We start from the raw sequence: 15,784 nt of genomic DNA, 5'->3' as shown, positions 1-15,784 counted from the left end.
TACTCATGGAGCGTCATGTTTCATAACCACCACACACAAAAACAAAACACACCTGAAATAATAATAATAATAATAATAATAATAATAATAATAATAATAATAATAATAATGTGAAATTTGCAACTAAAAATCAGGGAAAAGTGTAAACTTTCAAGCCAGACTTTTACTGATTCGGCATCTAGCGGCCGTTATTGGTAGAGCTCCTCAGCTCGCCTTCCGCCCACACTTCCGCATTGGTTTCTCAGTGTAACTCATAAATTTAGCTCTGACGGCTGTTGCCTTTCAAGGGTTTGTAATACTTTGACTTAATCTTGTAAATACTAGAGGGCGAAACTTATACAGCCGATGAAAATTGTGAATCGTCTTCCCTTTTTTCGTTTTCTACTTTTCTAACGTGTAAAACTACGTGTCCCAGAGTCCATAGCGCCACAGCGGCGGTTCCGTGTTTGAAGAGATAGTGGTAGTCGAGATCAGCCTGTCGGTGTTTGCCAACTTGAAGGTAAAAGAAAGAGGAAAAGTGGGGTTTTCTAGACACAGACTAGAATGACAGATAGGAAACCGTGTAAGGTGTGTAATTTCACACGACAAAAATCATACGGGGTTGTCGTTCCATCCCTGGACGAACTGAAGCAAAAAGGTGAGTTGCCATGGCTATAACTTCTAAACGTGTCTAAAGGGAATTGTATAAATGTAGCCTTAGGCGGCAGTTAGAGCAAAACTATGTCTTATATTCGCCAGATCTTGAAATTTAATCTCATGTACTTGTGTATGGTGGCTGCTGTATTTACCTTTTGTCTTTGCACTGCTACTACAAGCCAAAGAGGCTACATGAGGTGAAAGTAAAATGAAATGTTTGATGTACTGATAATGATCATAAAGACTGTTGTCATCCATTGGCATTACAACCATGGTGATCCTGCTGCACAGCTTAAGCTCACTTATCTGTCATGATCACGCAGGACTTGTGTGTGTAGCAACATTTCCATTTTCATCGTGTTCAAACTTGCAGCAGCTTAACATGAGAAGTCAGTTCTCTTCTTCTGCTCATTCCTCGAATCCTAGTCAGCAGGCGTTGCCCAGATCACTGCACACTTAAGGTCTCTGTCCTTTACAGATGTTGTTCAGCCTGCATTCTAGATATATTAATGGAGCAAAGATGCAAGGTCGTGCCACTGTCTTTAAAACAATCTACATGTTGAAATACACATGTATGTTTAAGCTTAAGAAAGTATTCTAGCTATTTATGACACAATGCCTGGAATGCTCTCATTTGAAAATTCTTCCCTTCCTTCTGACCCTATTGTGAAGATATAAATCACTACCAAATGTGTTGTTTCTGCCAGTAATCAGTATGCATGTTCTCATTTACGCAGATATAGTCAGCATACAGATAACATTAATACAGAAAAATACAAAGTAAACTACATTAAAGACTCAGTTGGGGGACATAAGCAAGCCATATGCATGGTTTTACCATTATTGTAAAGAATGCAGAATTCCAAGAGGCCTAAAATGAGGCTAGGATATCTGAAAGAGTAAGCAGGACAACCACTCAACACTTCCTGTATGGCAAATGGAAACTGTGCTGATGGCAGAGCAGGTGGCAGCTCAGATGCACTGAGGTGTTTAAACTGCAGAAGTATTTGCTTGAATCACATGATGATCAGATGGTATGTGACATCGTTGCAGTACTGGTTGTTTTGCTATGACATAAGACTGAAGACTTCTTCTCTGGGGCCCTCATTAAACAGATATTCACATAAGATCTATGAAGTAAGTCATTTCTTCTCCCTACAGGGTGTGAGTTTCTTGGGTATAGCCCGAGTGACCTGGTCACCGTGGTCCTCGATAATGATGGGACGATAGTGGAGGATCAAGCCTACTTTTTGTGTTTGCCCTTAAACACAAAGTTCATGCTGTTGCATGAAAAAGAGACATGGTCTCCAGTTCGCAAGAGTAAGTAGCTTTACTTCTACCTGAGATTTGTCTACAGTCTTGACTGATTCCTGTAACTAAAGAGCCCTCACTAGAGGGACATAGTTGCCTCATGTATGCATGTTTACCTGATTCTGTGTTTTACAGTGCAGCTGCTTGAGGATGAACTTGCCTTGATTTTGCCTTAAAATGATACATAATGTAACAAGAGCTTAGTCTGTCATCACCACATCACCAATATGGGTTCCTATCTGATGGGGGGGAAAAAACTATGTGTTTATCTGACACCTTTTCCAAGTTATAATGGATTTAATTTTTGTGATTGTTTAAGACCTTCAGTGTGACCTTGACCTTTATCTTAACGTCATATGGTACATCACCAGTTTATAGGCCTCGAATGTCTTCCTAAATTAGTATACTAAACTCGTGTCTTTCTGTGCATTTTCAGTCATACAGCGTTTTTTTGGGAAATGTGACATTTACCTCTGTAGCGGTCACCAATGTATGCACTGACCCCAAAATCTAATTACCATACCATACCAAGGGACCATACTGAGGTCATATATGAAGCTTCAGGTTCAAACTCCTTTACTGTAAAGCGCTAGGTTGTTAAAAGACAAAAAAAAAAAAACAAAACAAAAACAGGCACACACTCACACACACACACAAAACAAACCCACGGGCACGATTACTCTATAGTTGCTGATAGGCAACTATAATAAACATCAGTGAAATGTGCATCTTCGAGTGTTGGTACTCACTTACTTATCTCATCGTAGTGGATGGCGGCACAGCTTGGATGGCTCGGGAGTCAATGCTGCTGGAGAGTGATGCTGTGGACGCCTCCAGTTCAGTGGCTCCCTGGTGGGGCTTGGCTCAGCAGCTGAAGCAGGACATGGCCAGCATCATTCTCATGTCTGAGGCCGATTTACAGGTACCAAGTGTAACTGCACCAGTCTGATGAAGTGAAGGCCACACATCATACAGATTTGAATATTTATTTTCCCTCAACCCCCAACATACATACAAAAGCACTTTGACAAATACTACAAACAAATAAGCATTGTAATAAACAGCATTCAATTTTTAATCAGATATTGATTTTAGAGTTGTACATTGTAAAAGCTGCCTATGTAACATTTTATTCATTGTATTTTTATTCAGTGCTAATTACTGTATGAATTCAAACATTTATGAAAATATGACCGAAGATTTAAAAAAAACAAAAAAGTTGCTACGATTAATCCACGATAGTACACATGGCAACAAGCCTGATCAGTCTGCATGCAGTAAAGATGTTCGATGGTCGAAGTCCACCTCTCCAGCTCTGCCTCCCGTTTGCTCGTAGCCTGTTCAGATTCCAGCCCGACTATTGGGAGTTTACTGTTGGCCTGCTCTTTCTCAAGCAGATTCCCCATCTTCTTTTCTAACCTCTCGACTTTCTGAGAGCTGTCCTGTACATGTCTGCTCCTCTGCTGCTGCCTCAGTCGGCTCCTCTGCTCTCTTATACAAGCTTTCTGTTTGGACACCAGCTGCTGCAGCCCTGTGTTACTTTATTCGACTGAAATCTAAGCATCTTGTTGTTATTTCTGATGATAAACGTAGATATCCGTTAGGTTCAAGGAAACATATATATTCTATTTTTTTTATATATATGAATCTGTCATGCATACCACAGTGTGAACTGGTAAGAAAATAGAAATTACGACTGCTTGCAAAACCTGCATACCTTATTTGTCTCGATCAGCTTTATAATCTTTGTCCTGTTGAAGGATAAGGATGTTAATTAGCATTTTTAAATTCCAATGGAACGACTAAAATCAGCATTAAATTGGCCTTACTGACAGGTTTAGTTTGTTGTAGCAAATTTTTGATGTATCTGATTCCTTTTGCCTCTGACTTCGATTGTTGTGCAGAAATGACTGAAGATTGCCACAGTCGGTGGCATGACTCTCTCTTAAAATGGACCTAGAAACTTTGTTTTATTGTTTAAACTTGCATGCAATATGATTATGTTTTAAGGTGTTTCAATCCAGAGCCAACCATAGTAGTGTATTATTACTTTAAGCATACTCTGTGTCATCTGCTGTTCAGACCTTGGTGGATGCCCCGTGTCCTGAGCTGGCCTCTGCTTTGAGCTTCCAAGAAAAGAAAGCTGAGGACCTCCAGGAGACACTGCAGAGGGTTTTGGACCGAAGAGAGGAGGAGAGGCAGTCCAAGGAATTGCTTCAGCTTTACATCAAAGCTGCAGAGAAAGAGGATAGAGAGCAGGAAGAAGCCCGCCAGCCTGACCAAGGAGGTACGACTGTGCGGCATCGTGTGGTAGCTTTCAGTTTTATCTTTTTGAAACAGTTATTCTTAACAAAGATCTGGGGCACTTTGTTCTTGCTTTACCCTCTAAAGAACATGAGGAGTTTATAAGCGTGGCTCTCTGACACAATTTAAACTCTGTGATAAGTTGCTACTTCTTGGTCAGACAGCTTTTGTATTGGATTTGAGGTAAAGACCCTCTAAAGAAACTTTGTAGACTATTTCACAGCAGTCCGTCAAGAAAATCAACAGTGCTTTTTTTTGCAATGTCGCCGCTTTGGGACTCATTGACTCTGCTGACCTATTTCAGGATTCTTTAAAGAGCCACTAGTGTTCCAAATAGAACGCTCAAGCAGCCCAATAAAGCTGATTTTGTTGACACCATAGGAATGTTTCACTGGATAATATCTGGCATTGCTCAGACTTCTTTGTTCATCTGTTTTTAATCTTTATTGCATTATTTTTTAGCCTCGTTAGTTTTAATCATCATAATATGAAATGTATTTTTGTGTAAGATGTTTGCTGTTAGTTGGTGAGTTTTAAAATGCCAGAGGTCCTTGTATATCTTATTCTGTTATATGAGTAGCCGTCATCTAGAACTGTGGGTCTCAAGCCTTTTCAGCCACGACCCCCAAGATAACATAAGTCTGTGTTTGTGACCCCCTTTTTGAATTTTTAATGTGGCATGAGTAATAACTTTGTTGTTCATGCATTAATGCGTTAAAAATGAATGTGTTAATTCCACAGATTAATCTCTTCACATTAACACGTTCATTTTCTTTTAAATGAATGAATGAATTGAATTTATTTCGAACAAATTAAAGGGAAATGAAAATATAAGACAAAAGAAAATAATTTTTAAAAAGAGCATTAAAAAAGAATAATAATACCGCATAATCAAATCATAATATTAACAAGTTCAAAAAAGCAGTGGGAAGAAGAATACACTTTTAATTTTGACAGCCCTGATACAACTTTATTTGATAAATGTGGGCTTTATTTATTTATTTATTTATTTTTTACAATGATCTAGTGACCCCCTGAAATAATCTTGGGACCCCCATGGGGGTCCCGACCCCCAGTTTGAGAACCACTGATCTATAAGCATGAGTACAACGCCCAGCTAAATGATCAATATTATCCTATAACTGTAGTAGCCCTGAGGAAGGTCATGACCCAGAAACTGGTTGTCCTGTGGATAAGGATCGTTGCTGACATACCCTTAACCAGCATGCTGGGCTGGTACAATCAGACAATCTGATGAGAAATAATTCTTGATTTATTGATGTACTTGTATTTAAGAACTAAGGACACTATTTGTGATCAGTAGATAGATCATTTAAAGCACCCATGGTCATATCATTTCACTTTCGTCTGTGCAAGAATGCAAAACAGTCACAACAACAAAATTAATCGAACTTTTAAACAGTTACAGTAGGTGAAAACAACCACAGATATTATTTCTTAACGTGTTATTTTCGTACATTTTTCAGTGCTTGTTGAAATATCAGTAGTCGGTTTATTCTCTTTGATGGTTTGTATGTGGGGCTGTACTTTTACCTTTTGGTCACTAGGTGGAACCGTTGTTGCTGCTTCATAAGTCCAACTCATGTAGCGATTCGCAGTGTTTAAACCAAACCTGTTTCACTATGTCAGATGCTGGAGACGTAGATATGCCAGATGGCCTGGAGGTGGACGCTGCATCCGGATTCATGACCAGGACACTGATGGTCCTGAAAGGAAAAACCTTCCCAGAGACCAGGCTCTCCACTGAGGACCTGCAGGTAGTCCACTCACATCACTGATCAATTCTGCCTTAAAACTTCCGCTAATAAAAACAGCTTTAATTTGACTTTTATACATTCTACACTGCATGTAATTACAAATGTCTCAGAGACCTCAGCTTTTCCTAAAACCTCCAGAAATGTTCCTAAAGCAAATTTAGACAGATCTGAGCAACCAAGGTGGATTTATATGTCACATTAGTGTCCGATGCTTTATCATACTCTCATATAATTTCTTGTGGTGCAATGCTATGGCCATAAACTGTATATAAAGCTGGACATAGAAGGCAATCATGTCCCCCACTGGTATGCAAGGGAGCTGAACTGAAGCCTAGAGAATGGCTTCATGGTTGTCTTTTCTGGCTGGAGCTGCAACCTGCATAAAAGGGAAACAGGGTGGAGCAGGGGCAGTGATGCTTGAAACCTGATTGGTGAGCGTAGCTAACTCCTGCAGCATTGCCAGTATGTTAGCTAACAGGCAAGGTGCATTGTACACATTCTGCTCAGTGCTAATATTTCACATAAAGTGCATCAAAATTGGAAACCATTAAGTAAAAAAAAATGATTGTAGAAAAAAATTGGATATTTGAGTCCCTTGAGGGTGTCAGTGCACTTAATTGAAGAACAAGTCGTATTGATGGTGAACTAAAAACACATTAAAACAAGCTGATGAGCAGCAGAACTATCTGTGGGAGATGTGTTGCCTACTCCACTGACAAATGACATCAACATTTGTCATTGTGTCACAACTGCATGCATGCAATTTGAAACTCCCTCGTAAATGGCATGTCATTCACTTTAGACTGGACATATCAATCAAGGTAGTTGTCATATCTAATTTTGAGGTTGAGTATCTACTTAATGATGAAATGAAAACTTTTCAAAATGGAAACCAGCATACTGATCAGAGAGACTAGCTCATTTCATCACAGTGGCTTGTAGGAAATATTCATTAAATTAGAATTTAATGAGAGAAGTTTTTTTAAATGGGGGTCTATTGTATCCACATGTTTTTTTGCAGCATATTCCTGCCTGGCTGTAACATCAGCCCATCAAGCTTAACAAGCAGCTGTAGAAATGACAAAGCAAGTGTCTGCAGCTGCAAGGCCTGACCCACTTACACATGCTTGCTCACTGCTTTATTAGTGACGCAGTTCTGATATATACAATCTGAGGGGTGTTTGCTTTCGGTGTAATGCAAGATTTTGTATAGAGAAATATTTCTCTCATCCTTATTTGCATATTTAAAGAGAGAAACACTTTAGAAGCACTCTCGATATATTTCAGGGAAATGCACCAGAAAGACTAACTGCTCCTCAAATCAACCCCCCCTCCCGACAAAATTCATGTGTGTAAAAAAAAAAACACTAGAAAATCACTTCAAAGTCTCACAGTGTTTAAAATGAAGCTCCCTTCATGTGTCATTAGATGGTTGTGACCAGAGGAGTGGAAGCCATGGAGCAGGTGCTGGGCTGGGACACAGAAAGGACGTCTTCGCTGCTGCAGGCCTGCCAAGCCGAGCTGGCCACGCGTCTGCAGCAGATTCAGGCCGTGCAATCCGTCAGGAACAACACACAGCCGGACGGCGACCAGCAGTCCAGCGAAAAGAGCACGATGGAGGGTGTAGAAACGCCAGCTCAAGGCAGCGAATAGGTCGAGACTTTACCTGAGCAGAGACTGATAAGAATTGACACTACCTGCCTCGGGGGTCAGCGGGATGGGATTTGCCCCGTGTTACTGATGAAATCGCTACTGCTGGAATACATGAATGTTAAGGATGTTGACATTTGCATCATTTTTGTAAAACTCGCAAACCACTTGAATGCTTTCGCCTCCGGAGGAAGCAGGGTGATTTGCACAAGTCATGTTTATCAAAGACATGACGACATGAACCACTTGCATCACTTGTGCATTGGCTCCTTATTCTGATGAGTCCCATGCTGTGAAAATAACGACACATAAACACATCCATGTGCAACTTAAAGTCATAGTTTAACATTCTGGGGAGAAAAAAAAAACAAAACTTGCTTGCTATCTTGCTGCGAGTTAGATGAGAAGATAGATACCTCTCACATGCCTGTACTTTAAATGTGAAGCTGAAAAAAGCTGCCAGTTAGCTCGGCTGAGCACTAAGGCTGGTAATAGGGAAGCCTATAGCCTGGATAACTAAATCTACCTACCAGCACCTCTGAAGCTCACACATTTACAAATTACAAAATAAAAATGCTTGCAAGTAATTCCAGCTAAAACCAAAACTTGTACTTTTACACACATCTTTGTACATTTAAATAAATGAGATGTAACATATGGACTAATTAGCTTTAGAGACAGAGGTTTTTTTTTTTTTTTAATTCATTTTTTGTCATTAGTTTCCAGCCTTTACTCTCAGCTGAGCTAGTTGTCTAGAGTCATATTTAGCTATCAGATACGAGTGATATCAATCTTATCATTTGACATTCAGCAGGAAAGCAAATGAGGAACAATGTGGAACTACTGCTTCCATCATTTATATAAAATGCTACTTTTCAATTTGCTTTCCAGTAGTGTTTCACCTTCTGCTCTGCCAATTTAGATAGAAGTCGAATACCGATTATAGTTAAGAAGTAGCTATAGGAACCCTATGGATGTCCTGCAGAATACATCATTTAGTTTTGTTGGAAATCATTTACACGTGTTTAGCTTGTTTTCGTTTATTATTTTTGCCAAATATGCCTACGAGCTGAATTAACTTCAGCCTGTTACTGAGCTGTCAGAATGTGTAACAACACATTTTGAAATGGACACTATGAAAAACTGTGTGCTCCCAGGAACTTGTGGATAGTCTAAAGTAGGAGTCAACTAAGCAAACAACTAACTTTCTCTTTCTTATTATCCTCCCCCTTTTTTTTAACCTTTTTTTTTTTCCACCCAATTTTAACTAATAGTAGGAAGACAGGTTCCCTTATCGTGGATATCAGTCCAAAGCAAGGCAGCCTTTTCCTTTAGATTTTGCATAAATATGCGCCTCAGGGTGAAATGCCATAACTAACTGACGTGTGACTATTTAGGGAATCCTATCACGGGAGAATGAAAGGTAGAAATACCTCTGATCCAACAGTGCAGAAAGAGTTAATCTCTAGGCACAATACCAAAGGACTTGACAGAAAATGACAGACAGGATCATGCTGAGATGTAATTTTTTTTTTCAAAGATGTATATAAATGCTAAAAAAAAATACCCCCACTAATCTTGCATGGGTAAGCAAATATATTTGAATGGGGTACACAGGCTAATTCATCTTTCTAACAATAAAGAGACGAGATAAGATGCATGTCACTTCATGCATGCAAGCCTCACTGAGCACATTATGGCCGACGTTATGGGGAAGAATGACGGCGCTTCGTCTTTGAATTACATAGAACCAATATTGCTACTTGAACACTCTTCAAGACTGTCCATTATATATTGTTGTGGAAGTTACATATCAGTCTCGCGGCCGTGTGATGTAAGACGGCGTGGACAACGTGTGCAGGTCCGTGTGACTCATGTACACGGTAGCTTTTACAATGCCTGCCATCTCGTTTGTCTCTCGAACAATGAATGCAAATTGTGCATTTGAGTTTGACGAAAGATGTTTTTTCGGTGCGTTCCGTGCTGAAATTGAGTTGTCAGCGTGCGCTTGTTCTTTAGTATTAGATACAGGGAAAAGTGCAGCATTTATAAACCACTTTCAATTACTCAGTATTGTGTCTATGTCTGGCAAAAAAAAAAGTTGAGCGTCAGCTTGTCACATGGTTTCACCAAAGTTTTATACTGAACAGGAGTTGTGCTTTGCCATTTCCCCAACAACAGTCCACATTTTGTATTTAATTTTAACATGCACAGCGTATGTTGCAACCAGAAGCTGTAAATGACAGGACAGTGTGTGATTCAAGGTTCCTTTTATACATGTTGAATGCTGGAGGAGGGATTTTTTTTCTTAAATAAATTAGCCTTCAGGCTCATGAAAGTGCCGTTGTTCCTCATTTTTTATGGCTAAAATTAAAAACATTTAGAATTATGCACAGTCTGAGTGAAAGATGTGATTCTGTAATCTCAAGACTTCCTCTGAAGAATCCAAACATGAGTGTTGTGTAGTGACACAGGACCTTAGTCGTCCTCAAATGTATTCATATTCTTCCATTAAAGAAAAGGCAAAATGCACGATAGTCACTCAAATAACTAGAAACTGAAAAAAGTAATAATAAATAAAAATTTACTAAATTAGAATTTAGTGAAATGAGGCATCACTTTTGAATTGTGGTTGAAAATAATTTTTAAAAAAAACAAACAAAACTGTCAAATTAGAGCACTTTGCTGATGAGCAGTGAAATCCAAACACCTGCCAACAGGTGCAGAAGTCTGACTGAGAGTTCCAGAAAACACTTGATGGCAGTGATTGGCTCAAAGGATTGTTCAACAAAATATTAGTTGATGGGTCCCATCTTGTTTGTTTGCTTGGTTTTTTGTTTATTTTTGATATTTCTGTTGAACCGCAATTCAAAAGCAATGTCATGATTTTCATAAATGTGTATTTATTATTATTACTTTTGTCAACTTATTTCAGTGACAGCTGTTTTTTTCCTTCTTTAATGGGAGGGTATGAATACATTTGAGGATGACTGTATTTACCCTAAAATACTGATTAGCAAAGGTTTCTATGGTCAAAAACATATTTAACAACAACAACACATAACCACATTATTTTTCTTTTTTTACACTAAGCTGCTAAGTTCATGCAATATTTGATTTAAGGTACCTTTTATACATGTTGAATGGTGGAGGAGGGATTTTTTTTTCTTAAATAAATTAGCCTGCAGGCTCATGACAGTGCTGTTTTTATGACTAATATTAAAAGCATTTAGAATTATGCACAAACTAGATGAAAGGCATGATTCTATATTCTTGAGACTTCCTCTGAAGAATCCATAAATGAGCACTGTGTAGTGACACACCACCTTGTTTGTGAACCTTTTTTGTGAAGACACAATTACCTAAAACACTGATTAGCAAAGATTTGTATGGCTGAAAACATTAATACAATTTTAAAAAAACATGCAATATTTTTCTTTCAGCACCAACTTGTTAAGTTCATGCACGAGAGAAACTGTAATTCGCATATTAGCTAAAAGCCTATTGGACGCGTTGCTGCTAGATGTTTTCCAACAGCTGGTTAATGGGTTTCATGGTGTGCGTAATTCCCGTAGAATTGGCTCCAACTAGGCTGAACAGTCAGGAGCGAGTGTGATAACAGTGCAGTAGCAGTCAATTGTGCGATCATGTGTCACACTGTCCACGTGGATTAGATTTTGACTTAACAGTGCTCAGGTAGATACGGCAGCTTTGCTCTGTAAGCACTCAGGTGCCCTCAGGACTGTCTGGGCATTTCACGCTGGAAACAAACCTCCTCCCATGTGGTCAGATGACTTTCAGAAAGCACATGTCTACCCAAGACCTTCTGATTTTGTTTGGTTGCAAATGCCAAGGTGATGTATGGGTCAGTACGTATATTGCCTTGTAAGTCCCGGTGGCCTTCAAGTTACAAAGTACGTTGCAGCAAAACAGCTCAGTCAAACCTAACGTACATACGATTGTTCAGAAAAAAGTCAGAAGTTCACAGAAGAGTGGTGTCAGACTGATTTCAAGGCACAAAAAGATGAAAGAAAATCAAATACTAGAGCGAGAGAAACAGTAAAAATCTATCAAGTGTTTTTCTTTTCCGCATTTGAGCGCCTCCTTTTGCGCCACTCGTGGGGAGATTACAGATGGAGGAAATGTTGGTGAGTGCATGCAAAATTGTCAAATCAGAGGCAATTTCATGGGTCTGAAGAACCCTATAATGACTGTTTTTAAACAGGAGAAGAGCAGGGATTGCTGAGAACAAGCTGCATAATGTATGAAGGTTAAACGGCGAGAATTTATTGCGTCTCAGACCAGACTGATTGACTTCTGGGAGACTTTCCTGCATTCATTTATCAACGTGTGTCCGTCTCCAGCTAGAATGGAGCGGAGTTGAGCCACAGTATTTTTAGGAATTATCAAAATTCTCGTCTGACCACACAGACTGTCTTTTGAATTTTATTTGCATAGGAAAGCACGATACAAAAGGATGTGCCGGTGGGATTATCGCTTCAAAGGAAGAAGTAAAGACAAGTAAAATGAGACTTAATCAGCCATCCTATTTAAGCTAAAGTGAGGGATTCAGGTTGGTGCTGGTGTACTTGAGCTTCCACCCCTTGTTTTTCCCGCTAGCGTCGGATCTGAACGCAACATGCACTTGGTAGCTTCCAGTGTCAATGCGAGGCGGCGGCGTCGAGCCACAGAAGGGTCCGTACTCCTGTCCGGCTGTGGTGATCTTGCAAAGGGGAACATTAAATAAGAAAAAAAACTCATTCATTGACTGATCGATGTCCAGCCACAGTTAAATATGCAGCAAGCCGCATGGCCGTAGAGTATATCACCCAAAGAAGACAAGTCGGTGACAGACTACCTCCACGGGCATGAGCAGGAATACATTGCTTATTCATCATCTGAAGTCGCATGACTGACCTTTAACATATCGTACGGACAGGGAACATCTGGGTGTCCCTCTATGTCAAAGGCTTCCAGGAAGTCCAGGATTATTCTGGAGCCCTCAGGAAGACGGATGGTGTGGTCGCACCGACTCATGGGAGGGTAGGGGTTCGGGTACCCCGGGCTGGTCAGGACCCCCGACGGAGACGTCAACACCTGGCTTTGGCACGGCACTGAAGAGAAGACTCACTTGATAACTGTGTTCACTTTGAAGCATGATTTCTACAAAATGCAAAATGAATCACATGACCTGCTGTAGCTGGGTTATTAAGTATAAGCTCTGAAAAGTTTCTTGATTAGATCAAAATAATAGTTTTGAGTCAATTGAAACGTTTCCTGGCAGCATAAATGATGGGATTCATTTAGGCTCGCGCTATTGCCCCTGCAAGTGTGCAGATGTTGTTGCAGACAAAAACAAACGAGCGTTGCAACGAGAGGCAGAGTTGCTGTAATTCATATAATTAGCACAAACTGAAGGCAGATAATCATTTTTTTGCCTATTCATTGCGTGATTTGTTTTGTCACCCCCTTTTCCTCTGGCAAAGAATAATAATTTAAGGCACATCAGCTAGTAATTGTGATTAATTACCCGGTGTCAGTACACTATTAGCGCTGCACACAGGTATCAATTTTTAATACCATTTTGAAGTTGCTTTTCCCTCAGGAATCGACAGTAATTAACCCCGCCTTACACCAGCTGGCAGAGATCAACTACTTTATGCATCAGTATGCCTTTTCAGTCTGAAATTAGTTAGCACAGGCCAGCTATGACAGAATGAAATCCAGAATGTAACACCATCGACTGCGAGCCCTGTGAAGTGTCAGGAAATTCTTGTTTTTTCTGCGAAATAATGAGAGTGTTTCCAGAGACAAATGGCTTTTTTTTTCTTTTAAAATTAGGTGTAGTTAACAACACAGCAATCTGATCTAATTTCCATCTAACGTTCTCAAAAAGCCTCAAATTAGCAACAGTTTGTATGATAATTGTCTCTATAAATACCTCAATTCCCCATCAGCAAACATTTGGTCATTATTATGTTTATATCATTGACAAATGCTGTGAAATTAAACGTGCAAAATGTCACCAACAGGGTTCAGTGCACACACACACACACACACACAGGGAGGCTGCTTTGCTTTATTGTCATCAATATCTCTCTGTTGTCTGACATGGAGGCGCCGAGCAGCAAGTGTGTTTAACTGGAGAAAGCGCCACACACCCTCCTCACAGAGATCAATACGCAGTCAAACGCTGCGTGCCGAGCTTTTAGCACCGCACCTCGCAGCGCTGATTGAGCTCAGAAGCCTCTTGAGCTTTTAGTCCGCACCGCTCTCACCTGTGCAGGATCTTTTGTTGTCATGGAGAAGGTATCCCTGTTTGCACGTGCAGTAATAGCCGCCGATGTAATTGTGGCAAAAATGGTCGCACACTCTCTCCCCATCTACCTTGGACTGACACTCGTTGATGTCTGCGAGAGACGGACACAGTGGAAAGTGAAGCATTGCACAACAAATTTTCCATCCTTAAAATGCAGAATGTGGGATTGTCTTTACATGAATGTCTCCGAAATCCCAACCCATGTCAGATTATCTACCTGCTTGGTTTGCTTTGTTCTGGTGTGTCAGAACGGCTTTTCACAAGTTAAGCAGACACGAAAAAAATGGTTCGTCTTAATTTTGGCTCATACAGAAAAAAAAAAAAGTGACGTCAATCGGCTGAAACCAAACAATGACACACGAATATTGGAGATGCTGCAGCAGGCTCAGGGGTGTGATTCTTACAGGCAATTAAAACAAGATTGGAAAAGCAGGAATTGCATGAAAGCAGAAATTGCACAGAGACTCATTCTATACATCAGAGCTCCCAACGCTTAAACAGCAAGAAGAAGGGGCCTTTAATGAAAAATATGCTGGAGACAAATAGCACAGGTTGTTTGAATGTATTAAAAAGCCCGATGAGAAGTAGTGTTCTGTCAAACTGTTCTTGAATAATGTGTAACCTTGCTTCATATTACACTTGCAGTGGTTTGTCACTGTTATATTGTATGTGTAGTTTGAAGTCTTTCTTTTCTATTTCTACTTCTGAAATCATATGTAAAGTATTACCGCATGATAGAATCCGGCTATTATTTCTGTAGAAACTCCGCTACACTCTGCTCAGTGTAATTACAGCTGCCAAAAATGTACCTGCCTCCTGGCAACAAATGTCGCTTTTATGCATCACCTTCTGAGGTGTAAAATGCTTGGAAGCCGGTGAATCGGCCCTCGTTAGAGTAGTCGCTCCTAAAGACCACTGACATGAGGTTCCCGGCTGACAGGATGATGGTGTTCCTGGGGCTGCTTTCATAGTTCTTCGCTTCCTCTCCGCAGAACCGCAAGGTTTCGTTCCCCTCCGCCAAAACCTGGTTTGACAAGGTCAGAGGGCCTTGTTTAGTGAGCAGCTTGCTGGCTCCAGTGCAGATAACAGGAGTGTTTTTTTTTTTTTTCCCCCCCACGTGTACCTGGATGTAGTCGTATTCACACTGGTTGGAGGGCTCCACGCTGAAGTGGGTGAAGTAGAGTTTGACCCTGTGGCCGTCTGGGACTGTGATGTTCCACGCCATGTGCTGGTGGTCAGGGTACGGCTGGGGGAAGTTGGGGGAGGTGAAGCTGCCGTACAAGCCTTTCATTTCCACACTCAGCGACACGTGGACGAGGGAAAACAGGACAAATACGGAGACGCAACTGGGAAAAGTCAGGTGATGATGGCAGCAGCTTCAGGGGTTATGTTGCACAAATGAACAGCAGACACTCACCTGGGCACGCTGGCTTCGCTCGTCATGTTTTGGAAAGGTTCGCTCCCACTGAGTCGAGGGTAAATGAACTCGACCGACTGACATTTAGGTAAACAAAGTGAAGCAGGCACATGATCAGTTTGTCATCAGTCTCCACCTTCTTGAGTTGCAGAAATCTATCCAACAGATGTATGTCAGAGCAGTTTGTATCCATTATATTAAACTTTTCAATTGTTTCATCGCCACATTTTGAAAGGAAATGATCATTTAAATGACTGTGACTTTTCTAATTACTTAACTTTCATTGCACTGATGAAAAACAAACAAGAGAAAATACATTTTATAACCCATTTCTTGCCTTTTATTCACAAAATGTGTTGATTTTTAACT

General features: G+C 40.3%; 2 protein-coding genes across 2 annotated transcripts; one reads left to right on the top strand and one right to left on the bottom strand.

The window, feature by feature from the left end:
• Positions 1 to 446: 446 nt before the first annotated feature.
• Positions 447 to 10,017, top strand: dffa (DNA fragmentation factor, alpha polypeptide). Its single transcript, XM_008282573.1, has 6 exons — positions 447 to 637; positions 1,798 to 1,956; positions 2,715 to 2,869; positions 4,030 to 4,234; positions 5,902 to 6,029; positions 7,458 to 10,017. The coding sequence occupies exons 1-6, from the start codon at positions 544 to 546 to the stop codon at positions 7,680 to 7,682; spliced, it is 966 nt and encodes a 321-aa protein (XP_008280795.1). The 5' UTR covers positions 447 to 543; the 3' UTR covers positions 7,683 to 10,017.
• A 2,092-nt stretch (positions 10,018 to 12,109) lies between these two features.
• Positions 12,110 to 15,441, bottom strand: LOC103357864 (mannan-binding lectin serine protease 1-like). The gene is made up of 6 exons (XM_008282602.1): positions 15,416 to 15,441; positions 15,122 to 15,344; positions 14,845 to 15,022; positions 13,958 to 14,089; positions 12,597 to 12,793; positions 12,110 to 12,402 (listed from the first exon to the last, which is right to left on the bottom strand). Exons 1-6 carry the CDS (start codon positions 15,439 to 15,441, stop codon positions 12,235 to 12,237), a joined length of 924 nt encoding a protein of 307 aa, XP_008280824.1. The 3' UTR covers positions 12,110 to 12,234.
• Between the last annotated feature and the right edge of the window lie 343 nt (positions 15,442 to 15,784).

The sequence above is a fragment of the Stegastes partitus genome, unplaced genomic scaffold (genome assembly GCF_000690725.1).
Source record: "Stegastes partitus isolate 25-593 unplaced genomic scaffold, Stegastes_partitus-1.0.2 Scaffold278, whole genome shotgun sequence".
In the NCBI taxonomy this organism is placed as follows: Eukaryota; Metazoa; Chordata; class Actinopteri; family Pomacentridae; genus Stegastes; species Stegastes partitus.
The sequence above is the reverse complement of the archived record's forward strand: the minus strand, read 5'-3'. Positions and strand labels throughout refer to the sequence as shown.